This window comes from Leuciscus leuciscus, assembly GCF_965113295.1.
Source record: "Leuciscus leuciscus genome assembly, chromosome: 10".
Taxonomy (NCBI): Eukaryota; Metazoa; Chordata; class Actinopteri; order Cypriniformes; family Leuciscidae; genus Leuciscus; species Leuciscus leuciscus.
This window is the reverse complement of record NC_138734.1, coordinates 19589229-19603596: the sequence shown is the minus strand read 5'-3', so window position 1 is coordinate 19603596 and position 14368 is coordinate 19589229. Positions and strand designations below refer to the sequence as shown.

The window sequence follows — 14368 nt, the reverse complement described above, 5'->3', positions numbered from 1 at the left end:
ATAAATTTTAGTGTTATATAAAACAGACTCGAATAGATTATTCGACTCTCTTTGCAGCCAAACGCCCTCTTGAGGAACACTACTTAAAATGTTTTACCGCCCAATGGATCTTCCTTAACGGCAGAAAAGCCATTTGAATTGAACTCCCGCACGGTGTGATCGAACGCTGTAACGCTCCAGACGTCTTAACAACTGTGGAAAAAAGGTATTTTATTTAGTTTTTGACTTACAATGTCATTTAGTGTAAAGTGATCGGCTTTATTTGTTTCTATAAAACAGAACATATTTGTGTTATATGTTGTAATCACTTGAAGTAAACTAGTTTTTATGCCTAAAAGCATAAATCTTTTTTTTTTCTTTTTTTTTTTTTTCATACAAGTATATCAGAAATATAACAATGATAAAGTGTTAAAAATAAACTTTGTCATTTAGTCATTAGTCAGGAAGACTGGGGCCTGTTGCACAAACTGCTTAGTTATTAAAAGTTAGTCATCTATTTTTTTTTTTTAAGACTTGTTATAACTATTTTAAGTCAATGCATAAAAATTTGGGTCAAATCTAAGACCGAAGTAAGAGCCCTTGGCTGACTGCTAGTTGGTCAGACTAGTTCTTACCATAAAGACTGTTTATGCAATTGGCCTGGTCTTACCCTGAACATTGGTACATTGATTGGATGCATGCTACTGTATGTGACATGATTTATTAATGTATTTATTTTTTGATTATTAGATGTCACATTACAACACCCGTAAAAAACGTAACGTAGAAAGTCTAGAGGATGAATGTGAAGGTAAGTCATTTGTCAAACAGTAATCATTTTATCAAATAGCAGTTCTTACACTTGCTACCCTGGTTTCTTTAGTTTTATTTGTGCCCTTCAATGTATAGGAAATCTGTTTTCTCTTAATATATTTATATACTCCTCCGTTATAGTGCTGTTAACTCTGTAAACTACATAAATGTGTTATCACTGTGTTTTTGTTGTTGTTTTAGCTCCAGTGAATACAATGAAGCCAATAAAACAAGAAATACTGATGTGGCAGAACAAGGTGGAAGTATTACAAAATAAAGTGAATGAGTTGGAAGCCCTGAACAGTGAGCTTCGGCAGCAAGTAGTGGAGCTTTCAGCACAGCAAAGTAACGGCTCAACATTCATTGTATAATCTTTACACTAATATATACATTGGATTGTATAGATTATATATTTTAGATGTGTGGTTTCCATATTTGTATTCTTAAAATTTATTTTGAGCACTGTTTCAGATAGTGCACCTGAATTTCCTTTTATGTATCATACAATGGAAAAGGAACTCGAAAATGCATATTGCATTTGTATTGATTTTGATGCAATATTTGTTATATTTCCTCCTTCAGATGATCTAATTCCTAAAACATCAGTGGCACATGAAGACACTGGCGGTGTTGACCTATCTAGTGATGGGAACACATCAACTGATGTAGAATCATCAGTCACAGAAGAATCTTGTGATGGCTCCTCTTCAAGTTCAAGTTCAGAAGGGACTCGTCAAAAAAGAAAAGCAAAGAAAAGCAAAAACAAGAAAAACAAGCAGCAATTATCGGGGCCAAGCGCAAGCAGATGACAGGATATGCCAACATGGCTGAAGGTGTCAGACCAACTGCAACAATGAGCAATTAAATACATTTAAAGAGGATTTTAGGTCAAATGGCTGAAAAATCACATAAATTGTCATTCAAAATATGATTTAAATGATTATCACTTTCGACCAATAGGTGGCGCAGTTACAAAACTGATATGATGTGGTCAGAGTGAAGTGACAATGACACATACAAAGTTTGGTGTCAATATGTCAAGGCATTGCAGAGATAAAGCCTGAATAGTGCTTTTAGCATCATGCCTCAACTTTGCTGCTACGCTATACGAAAACGGTTTCGTCTATCGACACGAAATCCATAACTTTTAGTCGGCACGGTTTGGAGATGATACGATTCGATTTTGGTGAAAATCGGACAAACGGTCTAGGAGGAGTTCGAAAAAGTAGGTTTTGACTGAAAATCAAGATGGCGGACAGGAACTTCGGCCAAATAAGGAAAACTTGGTATCTATGTTCTCGGCTTGACCCAAGGAATCTATTAAGACCAGTGGCATTTCAAAAGCCAGATTTATTCAAAAGTTATTAGCCTTTTTGGAAATTTTGTCATAACATTTGATCACTAGGTGGCGCTGTCTCGAAATATTTTGGGTACCTTCAGGGGATGGTGCTGATGGCACATTCTGAGTTTCGTAATATTACACCAATGCATTTGTTTACTATAGCATTTTAATTCACAAAACTGTATTGAAGTCAATGGGAAATTCATGTTTTGTTCTGTTATATCGCCACCAAGAGACTCAGTCCCACCATTTTTTTTATGTGTCCTCAGAGTGAGCCCATGCATATTTGTGTCAATTTTGGTGAAAATATCTCAATTCGCTTCGGAGTTATAGACATTTATATGAAAAAACACGAAAAAAATGACTGACACATGACTTTGATTGGAATTTACTACCCCTAAACATCAATATTTTCACATTTGGGCATTGGCATTTAGCTATCGACCTATGTTTCCAAACTTCTGACGGTGGTTTCGTCTCGATCGGACAAGCGGTTTCAAAGATATAGCCAAATGTTTTTTAAGCGCTAAATCACAACGCTACACAAACCATAAGGCGAAACCTAACATGTTTGGTATCGTTGGACTCGGCAACGATTCAGGAGTCTAAAGAGATGAGTCTCGTGAAAATAAGTTGACCACACCCAAAGTTATAAGCATTTGGAAGCATTTGGGGAAAAAAATTCACCACTAGATGGCACTGTTTCGAAACTTCTCAGACTCCTTCAGGACATCGTGCTGATGACCCATACCGAGTTTCGTAACGATACGTTCATGCATGCCTAAAATACAGCATTTTAGCACATAATTCAAAATGGCCGACAGCCAAAATGGCTGATCTGGGAAAATTGGATATCAGTCGACTCAGCATGACGTCCTGAATCTAACGAGACCACGTTTATGATTTTTGGGCAATCCATTCAGAAGTTATAAGCAAAAACAGCCATTTTTCATATCTCCGGACCAGTAGGTGGCACTATGACGAAACGCAGCATGTAGCCTCAGGTCATGCTTGTGATGATATGGACCAAGTTTGGTCTGAATATGATAAAGTGTTGAGGAGATACAAGCTTGTGTCTGTTTTCGTTAGCGCTACGTAAAATTTGTTTGCGCGGTATTCGAGAACAGTTTGACGAATCAACACGAATTCCATAACTTTTTGTCGGCATGGTCTGGAGATGATCTGGTTCAATTTTCGTGAAAATCGGAGTAACGGTCTAGGAGGAGTTTGAAAAAGTATGTTTTTCGGAAAATTCAAAATGGTGGAAAAATTTCCATGACGGAAAATGACGTCATAGGGTGCAGTCGAATCGTCCTGAGCCAAGGAATAAGAGGAAAAAAGAATTTTGTTTCTAGCCCTTGTGGTTCAAAAGTTATTAGCATAAACATGAGTGCAACTTTGGACAGCTGGTGGCGCTAGAGGGAATGAATTGGAGACTCCAAATTTGCTATGCTGATAGGTCAGACTCTCCTCTATCAGTGTGCCAAATTTGATAACTTTCCCGCAAGCGGTTCTATGGGCTGCCATAGACTCCCAGTCGGAAAAATGAAGAATAATAATAATAATAGGAACGGGAACAGATACAATAGGTGCCTACGCACCTTCGGTGCTTGGCCCCTAACAAAAGCAAGAAACATAAGAAGAACAAGAGGAAGGACAAGAATGAATATGACAAGATAAAACGAGGTAAACACAGCTCACACAAAGTTTTTATAGAGATAGTTGTTTCACTTACTGGAAGCTGATTTCCATGCAATTAAAATTAAGGGGGGGTGGAGCTTCCAAGCTTCAAAAAGGATGCAGGAGTGATGTGATACATTCCAGGACTTGAGTCATTTACATTAGTCGTGATATATTTGTGTGCGAAAAGACAGTAATTTAAATAATTTAGTAAACCATCAAATAATTTTGTTCCAAATATGTTCAGAGTGAATAAACTCTCTAGGTTACACAGTATTACACTGACAAGTACTGTAATAACCATTTTAAACAAACAAAATAGCATATGACAATACACATATATATTATATTCATATACATTATATATATATATATATATATATATATATATATATATATATTACCCGTGTCCCACCTCAATAGCAGCAAAAGTGTTTAACAATGCAACATAAACACAGTAAGTACATTGTACCTAACAATTAATATTTTTGAAGTACTTAGTTAAAGGGATACTCCACTTTTTTTGGAAATAGGCTCATTTTACAACTCCCCCAGAGTTAAGGAGTTGAGTTTTACCGTTTTCTAATCCATTCATCCGCACTCCGGGTCTGGCGGTACCACTTTTAGCATAGCTTAGCATAGATCATTGAATCGGACAGGACCATTAGCATCTCTCTCAAAAAAATGACCAAAGAGTTTCGATATTTTTCCTATTTAAAACTTGACACTTCTGTAGTTACATCGTGTACTAAGACCGACGGCAAATGTAAAGTTGCGATTTTCTAGGCTGATATGGCTAGGAACTATACTCTTATCCTGCGTAATAATCAAGAAACTTTGCTGCCGTACCATGAGTGCAGCAGGCGTAATGATATGACGCAGCGCCTGAAAATAGGTGTAATAGGTTAGACAAACTTAGTCCCGGTCACGTTGGAAGTTACTGAGCTGGGGACTATTTTCAGGCGCTGCGTCATATCATTACGCCTGCTGGACTCATGCAAAGTTTCTTGATTATTACGCAGGAATGAGAGTATAGTTCCTAGCCATATCAGCCTAGAAAATTGCAACTTTTCATTTTCCGTCGGTCTTAGAACATGATGTAACTACAGAAGAGTCAAGTTTTAAATAGGAAAAATTCCGAAACTCTTTGGTCATTTTTTTGAGAGAGATGCTAATGGTCATGTCCGATTCAATGATCTATGCTAAGCTATGCTAAAAGTGGTACTGCCAGACCCGGAGTTCGGATGAATGGATTCGAAAACGGTAAAACTCAACTGTTTAACTCTGGGGGAGTTGTAAAATGAGCCTATTTCCAAAAAAAGTGGAGGATCCATTTAAAGACACCTAATATAAAGTGGGACCGATATTAATAATTCCTCAAAATTTTCAGTGCCGAGTGAAAAACCTTGTGAGTCTTTAATCTAGTTGCTAGTCCAGATTGGATGAAGGCTACTGATTCAGATTGGATGAAGGCTACTGGTTCAGATTGGATGAAGGCTACTGGTTCAGATTGGATGAAGGCTACTGGTTCAGATTGGATGAAGGCTACTGGTTCAGATTGGATGAAGGCTACTGATTCAGATTGGATGAAGGCTACTGGTTCAGATTGGATGAAGTCTACTGGTTCAGATTGGATGAAGGCTACTGGTTCAGATTGGATGAAGGCTACTGGTTCAGATTGGATGAAGGCTACTGGTTCAGATTGGATGAAGGCTACTGGTTCAGATTGGATGAAGGCTACTGATTCAGATTGGATGAAGGCTACTGGTTCAGATTGGATGAAGTCTACTGGTTCAGATTGGATGAAGGCTACTGATTCAGATTGGATGAAGGCTACTGGTTCAGATTGGATGAAGGCTACTGGTTCAGATTGGATGAAGGCTACTGGTTGTCCTGTCAGAACAACGTCATACTCCAAAACAGTTTCTTTAATGAGCAAATTAGACTAAGTTCTTGGGTCATAAAAATATTAAAACAAACTAATTAAACAATGGCAGTATAAAATATCCAGGAGACAAGTACTCAATCAAATATTTATCAAGTCATGAAGAAAACCTATCAGCTTTACCTCTCAGAACAATATTCAAACATCTTTCTATACATGGAGGAGTTTTAATCAGGTCTCAACAGCTGAGTACTTTTTTCTTAGCTTAGTCCCCCTAAAAATATGTTTACAAATGGATAATATACTTTTTAACTTTATCTGGAAAAATAAACCAAACAAACTTAAGAAAAATATCCATGTCAAATTATTTGAAGGTGGTGTTGTTGCAAATAAACAATAATCAATTCTGAATAAGAGACAAATATACTATATATGTCTTTGATGAGGTTTATTTTCTTGCAATAAAAGGCCAGCAGTCGTACAGTCACAGTGTCTGCAGAGTGTGACAGTGAGGGGAGGGCATCCTTTCTCCTTTATAGTCTTGACTCCCAGAATGTTATCTTTCTAGGTCAATGATGGAGCATTCTAGGGTATGTTTACACGACAACGATATGCTTAAAGTGGATACTTTTTTTTTTTTTTTTTTTTTTTTTGCATACAGACAACACCATTGTCAAGCGATCTCCATTCACACAGGTCTGCGAAAACGATTAAAAACGCTGTATTCTGCTGCCAGGCCATTAGATGGCAATGAAACACTATAGACAGAACACGTAATACACATGTACATGACGTCATCGTTTTCAGAGATTCACATTTTTGTTGTTTACAAACAACAAACTGTTTCCGTTTTCAAAAACTTGCACTTTGAAACCCGTTTCCAAAAGTTTGTGTTTTCAGACACCCAAAACACTGTTGTCGTGTAAACTTAGACTTCTTAGACTTGTTCCTCATATTTTATCCTTGAGTGGAGGCTAACGTACCAGAACTTTTTACCATTCCATATTAGAATAACTATTGTGTGTGCTCTTTTACTGTCATATGATGGTCACACACATATTAAATATGAAATTTCTTTCACAGTGGGTTAAATGGGTTAAACTCTTTTCAACAATTTTTTTTTTTAGGGGGGATCTCTCTTATTGAGGTATTCACTTTTGTTTGTTTTGATTGTTTTTCAGCCAACAATGTTCGTGATGTTATACATCGATACAAAAGGCTTTTGAAGCTAACGCGACGTGGAGCAACCATGACCAAAGCCTTCAGAAAAGAAGGTGTCTCTCGGAATGCAGTGGCTCAGCTCGCCCCTATCGCGGAGCTGTACTTTGCGGACAGGGTCCAGTTCAACAGCATAAGCTTCACCCCAGGGAAGCTAGCCGAGTTCGCGGAGAAGTGCAGAGAACACATTGTGGGGGACGTAAAAAAAAAAGTGCTAGCAATGAAAATAAAGGGTTCACTTTTGCCTTTTTGCCTAAATAAATAATGTTAGAGAAAATTTGGTTTGCTACTGTATGTTCACAAAGAGGATGTTTATATTTCCTTGTTAAATGTTATTTGCAGTGATCCTACCTACAGTGACCTGTAGGTAACATTTTTTTGTTACAAAAGCTTTTTTTTGTCATTCTAGGCTAAGCAGTTTACTGAAAACAGAATCTTTTTTGAATCCATGTTTGGTCCTCTCTCGTTACTTTTTTTTTTTTTACAGCATTTCATTAAAAGCAGTTTAATGAACAAACTAATGACTCTGGTATTTATTTCCCATTTGGCAGATATGTAATTTTACTGTGGTACTGTTATTTTCTTAATCTTAAACCAAATACTCATCAGTGTCGGTACTTACTATCTATTGACTGTCTGCTGAAAATCAACTGACTTTAACCTGTGATGCTGGCCTGTAAGAGTCATTCAAAAGCATTTCTTAGTTTTTCACTTCATTTTGATGGGCCAAATGTGGCAACAGATGAATATATGAATTTACCTCAAAGTAAAATGACAGTTTACTGAAAGGTTATTTATATGCAACAAACAGTTAGTAGAGCACTTCTGAAAATCCTTGCGAAAGCAAAAGATCAAGTGTAACTAACCAGATATATACTTAAGGTTCATTTGAAATGATGTTGTGTTGCTACTTATAGACAACTGCATGTTAACTGAAAGTCTGTTGATACATTGGTTAATAGCTACATGCTGACTACTTAAAAGCTCTTGCTTTGCTGTACTTTAAAGTACTAAGAACCTGTTGAGGATTTGTTGCATGTCTGCAAATACGCTGTTGAACATCTACAACCTAAAATGTATATGCAACAAACAGTTAGTAGAGCACTTCTGAAAATCCTTGCGAAAGCAAAAGATCAAGTATAACTAAGCAGATTTATACTTGAGGTTCATTTGAAATGATGTTGTGTTGCTACTTATAGACAACTGCATGTTAACTGAAAGTCTGTTGATACATTGGTTAATATCTACATGCTGACTATTTAAAGTACTATTGAGAACCTCTTGAGGATTTGTTGCATATCTACAAATACGCTGTTGAACATCTACAACCTAAATTGATAACACATTGGTAACACTTTACTGACAGAATGTTTAATAGCAGTTTACATGTTACATACAGTGTAATGATTGCTACAAACATTTAATAGACAATCTACAGATACTAACCTGATGAGAGTAAGTAGATGAGTACTTGTGAAGTAAGTTATAGTCAGCAGACTATCAATAGACTATCTAAAGGGGGACCATCAAAATAAAGTGTTACCGACATTTGAAATTGAAATAAGACATGCTAGCGAGCACTATAGACTTATATTTACAACAAATATACAGTATGTGCATAAAGCAGATTGTACAGTAATTTCTGAATTAAGTGCAGGAGCAGGTGAGGAACGCGTCTATTCACTAGCCATGCTCCACAGCGCCCCCAAATCACATTTCTATTTTTAAAGAAAACACTTAGCAGATTATTGCTGACATAAAAAAAAGTTTAAAAAAAAGTTATAGACGTTTATTGTAATGAAAAATGCACAAATCTACTATTTTTGAGTATTTAAAGTATTTACATAACAAGTGGCAAAACCTTTACCAAGTTTCGTACCATTCGGTCAGAAATAAGTCTTATGGGTTTGGAACAACATTTTGTAATTGATGACAGTATTTCCATGTTTGGGTAGATCCTTTAAGAGAACTGCAGAAACTTAATTGTAAAACATACAAGAATGGTAAGAAGTCGTAAAAACATTTCCTTAAAACCCCCAAATTTACACTTTCCTTTACAAACACTTTATACAAGTAATATATTGTAAAAAATAAACTGAAAGAAAATAACATTTGATATTGAAAAACCCACCTACAACATACACACTCATATTTGGATATTAGAATTTACTACCTTGTGAAAAAATCGAACTCTATCATATTAGCATGGCTCTATTGCACCCTTGCTTGACCTGACACATGTTCTGCCCTATGAGTTCATTGGCTAAATTAACAATCAATCATCCATTTTAATTATGCCTATAAAGGTGCATACGTTGTATCAAGTCAGTTGCATTGGACCACAATTGAGCTCAATCCTTGCGATGTCTGTCTTCCTTTACACACTCTTGCTTATCTTTCAATGTCATGCAAAGGCAGAAAAGCCCCTTTGCCGAATGATGGGAGACCCAAAGTACCCGCTGTTATCCAAGGATGGAGACATAACTATTGGAGCACTTTTTTCAGTCCACGGTATAGAGTCATTACCTTCATTTGAGTTTACACAAAAACCTCTGCTTCTATCATGCTCAAGGTTTGCTACTTTGGAAACTATTTTATATAATCCTTACAGCAAATACGTAATATCAATAATATAATATAACATGTGGAATGTTAATGTATTTCAGGTGTGAACTACAAGTTCAATTTAAAAAGATTAAAAAATGTTTTGGTCTGTGTTTAACAAACTGGTTTAATGTTTTTACAGTGTGAGTCTAAGAGATTTTCGAATGGCTCAGACCATGATCTTTGCCATTGAGGAGATTAACCAAAGTCAAAGTTTGCTACCAAATGTTTCTATTGGCTACCAAATTTATGATACCTGTGGTTCAAGACTGTCTTCAATGAGTGCAACTATGGCATTGATGAATGGTCAAGAATTTACAACAGAAAACAGATGCAATGGACAGTCTCCTATACATGCTATCATAGGAGAAACAGAGTCTTCTGCTACTGTGATTCTGTCCAGTACCACAGGACCTTTTAAAATTCCAGTGGTAAGGTGCAATAACATCAGAAGTTGGACATAATCACCATACTAATGCCTTTTTAACTGTTTGCTTTTTTCCTCAGATAAGTCCTTCAGCCTCATGTGAATGTCTCAGTAATAGGAAAGAATACCCTTCCTTCTTCAGGACTATTGCTAGTGATTACCACCAGAGCAGAGCACTAGCTTACATAGTAAAACATTTTGGCTGGTCTTGGGTGGGAGCTGTGAACAGTGACAATGACTATGGAAACAATGGAATGTCAATATTTTTGAATACAGCCCAGGAGGAGGGAATTTGTGTGGAGTACTCTGTGAAATTCTATCGAACAGAGCCAGAAAAACTACAAAAAGTGGTAGACACAATTAAAAAAGGCACTGCAAAAGTGATTGTTGCATTTCTTACCAGTTCTGAAATGTATAATCTACTTGAGCAGCTAAGTATTCAGAACATTACAGACCTCCAAATGATTGGAGTTGAAGGATGGATAACTGCAAAGAGTCTGATCATTCCAAACAGTTTTCGTGTGCTGGGAGGGTCACTTGGGTTTGGAGTAAGAAAAATAGATATTGGAGGTTTAGCAGATTATGTTATAAAAGCATTCTGGGAAACAACTTTTCCATGCCCACAGACTGAGGGGAATTTTTCTCAATATGCATTAAGTTGTAACAAATATCAGGATCTACTTGCACTGAAAAACTACAATGAAGATGTGCCTGAACAAAGATATTCAAGCAATGTCTACAAAGCAGTTTATGCTGTGGCTCATTCACTTCACAGTCTACTCAAGTGCAAAGAACAAGCAGGTTGTGAGAAAAAACCAATACAACCACACCAGGTAAAATAAGTAAAACATAAGCAGCAGGGTAATGAAAAGTAAGATGATAGCCCTATATCTGTTTTAAAATGTCTTAAAATGCCTTTTTCTCAATAGGTTGTTGAGGCTCTGAAAAATGTAAATTTCACTGTAAAGATGGGAGATCGTTTGTGGTTTGACAGCACCGGTGCCGCAGTAGCGCAATATGAAGTTGTGAACTGGCAGAAAGATTCAAATGAATCAGTCCAATTTAAACCAGTGGGATACTATGATGTCTCACTTCCTCCTCATCAGCGCTTTGTGCTTAACACTAAAAACATAATCTGGGCTGGAGGACAGCTAGAGGTAAAGGTTAACAACATGTTTGGCCTAAAGAGTTTCTTGAAACTGGAAGAACAAATTGGTAAAATACTTGTACTGTCCTATACAAATGACATAAAGGTAAGAAGAATAAATTTAAAAATAAACAATCTGCACCTGTTTTATTCACAAGATAGAAAATGTGGTTCCTATATGGTCAAAAGCAACAGCAGAGTGCAATGCAGAGCCAGTATTAAACAAAAAGACATTACTGTGGTGGTAATGGTGATTACTTTTTGTAAAAGCATTTTCAAATGATTTTGTTCCGATTTCTTTGCACCATTTAAAGATTGAAATATGCAACAGTAGAGTAATTATAGCAAATTATAGAAATTATAACGTTCATCATTCAGTATAAATTACTAAGAGTAATGTATTTTTCTATGTAGAAGCCAAGGTCTGTGTGCAGTGAGAGCTGTCCTCCAGGCACTAGGAAGGCTGCACAGAAAGGAAGACCTGTCTGCTGTTATGACTGTATTCCATGTGCAGAAGGAGAAATCAGTAATGAGACAGGTAATCTTTATCACATTTCACAATTTTAAAGTAAACCGTTCCTTTTTGTGTTTCCCCTCCTGGATTGAAGTTTCTGGATGCAATTTCTTAGCAAAGGAGTTAATTTAAATGTTGTTTTTAACTACAAATATCATTACTTTCTTTTCAGATTCAAATAACTGCAAGCAGTGTCCAGAGGAATACTGGTCAAATGCTCAGAAAAATAAATGTGTATTAAAGGTTGTAGAGTTTCTGTCATTCAGTGAAGTTATGGGTATAGTCCTAGTATTTTTCTCACTGTTTGGAGTAGGATTAACTGTGCTTATGGCAATTCTTTTTTACAGTAAGAAGGACACCCCCATAGTAAAAGCCAACAACTCAGAGCTGAGCTTCCTGCTGCTCTTCTCATTGATTCTTTGTTTCCTCTGTTCACTTACTTTCATTGGTCGGCCCACTGAGTGGTCCTGTATGTTGCGTCACACAGCATTTGGGATCACTTTTGTCCTTTGTATATCCTGTGTTCTGGGGAAAACAATAGTGGTGTTAATGGCCTTCAAGGCTACACTTCCAGGAAATAATGTCATGAAATGGTTTGGGCCTCCTCAACAAAGACTCAGTGTTCTTGCTTTTACACTTATACAAGTTCTTATCTGTGTGCTTTGGCTAACAAAATCACCCCCATTTCCCTACAAAAATTTGAAATATTACCATGAAAAGATCGTTCTTGAGTGCAGTCTGGGTTCTAATATAGGTTTTTGGGCTGTTCTAGGTTATATTGGCCTGCTGGCTGTCTTGTGCTTCATTCTGGCTTTTCTGGCTCGCAAACTGCCTGATAACTTCAATGAAGCTAAATTCATCACATTCAGTATGCTTATATTCTGTGCTGTATGGATCACATTTATCCCATCTTATGTCAGTCCTCCTGGGAAATTTACTGTAGCTGTGGAGATATTTGCCATTTTAGCTTCAAGCTTTGGTTTACTTTTCTGCATATTTGCACCTAAATGTTATATAATTTTGTGTAAGCCTGAACAAAATACAAAGCAACATCTGATGGGAAAAGTTTCCATATAGATTGTATTCAAAAAGAAACTGACATATATTAACCTTGCATATTTTGATGTTAATTCTGTAACATAAATAATGTTAAAGCATGTACAAACAAACAGATTAACAATCAACCCTGAAACTTTTACATCACATATTTATATAAGTTATTCAATAACAAAAAGCCAAGTCAATGTAATGTCATATGTATTTGAGCGTATTTTAGGTAAAATGTTGTTCAACCACATTTGCAAAGACACTAAAACGTACAACATTAATGTATTACCTGCATCTAAAAGGTTTTTCATTTATGTATGAGCTTTACATAACTTTATTATGCATCCTTATTTAATCTCTGTATTTTTAATTAATGTAATTAATCAGTTGATTCTATTGTATTTGATCAATGAGATTGTTTTCATTCATATTTATTAAATGCAGTTCGTTCATTTAATTAATTAGAAATTATATTTCATTCTGTTCTGTATGTCATCTCATGTCAGATCATTTCAAAAGATTACATAATTATGAACATGACTACACTATAAAATCGTAAAATTAATATAAGTTCAATAATCATGTAACCATTACATCATGTAATTTTTATTTTGTTTGCTGTGGAAAATAAAAATACACCACAAACGCAGCATAAAAATCATTATAAAAGTCAAACATTTTCCAAACCATGGTCCAAATCTTAAGAATACATATGATTGTGTTAGGTGAGGAATGGAACCAAATTCAACTATCTTCATCTCCATCCTTAATAACGATTTTAATCCAGCACTTTTACAGATTCAAAATGTACTGCCTCAAGATGCATCATGACAAAAGTTTTACATCAGTGATATGAAATGCTCATTGGCTCTTGTGTGCTTTGTCATGGATTGCATCATGTCATGTTTTTGGGTGATGTGTGCATTTGAATGAGATATGTGCACCTTCATGGAGTAGATTAGGATAAGAATTTCAGCTATTAACTACTTAAAGGGGTCATATAATGGTACATGCACTTTTACAAGCTGATTGTACTGAAATGTGTGTTGGCAGTGCCTGTACACAACCATCATAAAATGATAAAAATCCATCCAGTGTTTTTTTTTTTTTATCTTCTTATATGTTTCCTCCCATCTCAAATCAAGCTGTTCGATTTTGTGACGTCACAAAATCGACGCCCCTCCCACGATGGTTGATTGACAGGAGCGTTTCAACACAGACCCTCCCTCGCGCCCTCGTGAGCGAGCTGTCAATCATAGCCTCATATTGTAGGAAGTGTTCGGGAGTGACAAACGCAGAGATCTCAGATGCCCTTGAAGTTAGGGGGACTTGCCAATAACCCTTTAACAGGTCTAATTTTGTGACATATCCGGCAGAGCCTACCCTGTCCACACAGTCTTCCAGTCTAGGTAGAGGGAAGGAGTCAGGTTTCGTTAAGGAGTTAACCTTACGATAGTCTGTACAAAAACGATAGGAGCCGTCGGATTTGGGCACTAACAAACAGGGCGAACTCCATGGACTTTGACTATGCACTGCTATTCCATGCTGCAGCATGTACTCCACCTCAGATCTCATTATGTCACGCTTTTTGGGGTTTACTCTATAAGGATGTTGCTTAACTGGATGAGATTCACACACATCAATGTCATGTTTTAACATGGTTGTTCTACCAGGCACGTCAGAAAAGATTGAAGGATAGTCCTGAACCATAC

The 14368-nt window shown here is 36.4% G+C and overlaps 1 protein-coding gene and 3 long non-coding RNA genes across 4 annotated transcripts in view; 3 read left to right on the top strand and 1 right to left on the bottom strand.

Moving 5' to 3' along the window:
- Nucleotides 1–5252, bottom strand: part of LOC309508598 — a 54346-nt gene extending 49094 nt beyond the window's left edge. Inside the window, exons 1-2 of the long non-coding RNA XR_014209590.1 lie at nt 4808–5252; nt 4477–4766 (exon numbers count right to left, since the gene is read on the bottom strand). This is a non-coding gene — a long non-coding RNA (uncharacterized lncRNA). The remainder of the gene's footprint in view (nt 1–4476; nt 4767–4807) is intronic.
- The window catches only part of LOC309508176 (extracellular calcium-sensing receptor-like), a gene marked incomplete at both ends in the record, with an annotated part of 114830 nt that extends 102144 nt beyond the window's left edge, over nt 1–12686 (top strand). The window contains 5 exons of the mRNA XM_082182700.1: nt 9664–9952; nt 10029–10781; nt 10878–11105; nt 11510–11633; nt 11782–12686. Coding sequence (XP_082038826.1) covers nt 9664–9952; nt 10029–10781; nt 10878–11105; nt 11510–11633; nt 11782–12686 — 2299 coding nt within the window. The remainder of the gene's footprint in view (nt 1–9663; nt 9953–10028; nt 10782–10877; nt 11106–11509; nt 11634–11781) is intronic.
- LOC309508671 overlaps nt 1–14368 on the top strand; it is a 342418-nt gene that overhangs the window by 265836 nt on the left and 62214 nt on the right. The window lies entirely within an intron of this gene.
- On the top strand, nt 63–1419 carry LOC309508650. The gene is made up of 4 exons (XR_014209641.1): nt 63–205; nt 730–790; nt 994–1137; nt 1375–1419. It is a non-coding gene; the product is annotated as an uncharacterized lncRNA (long non-coding RNA).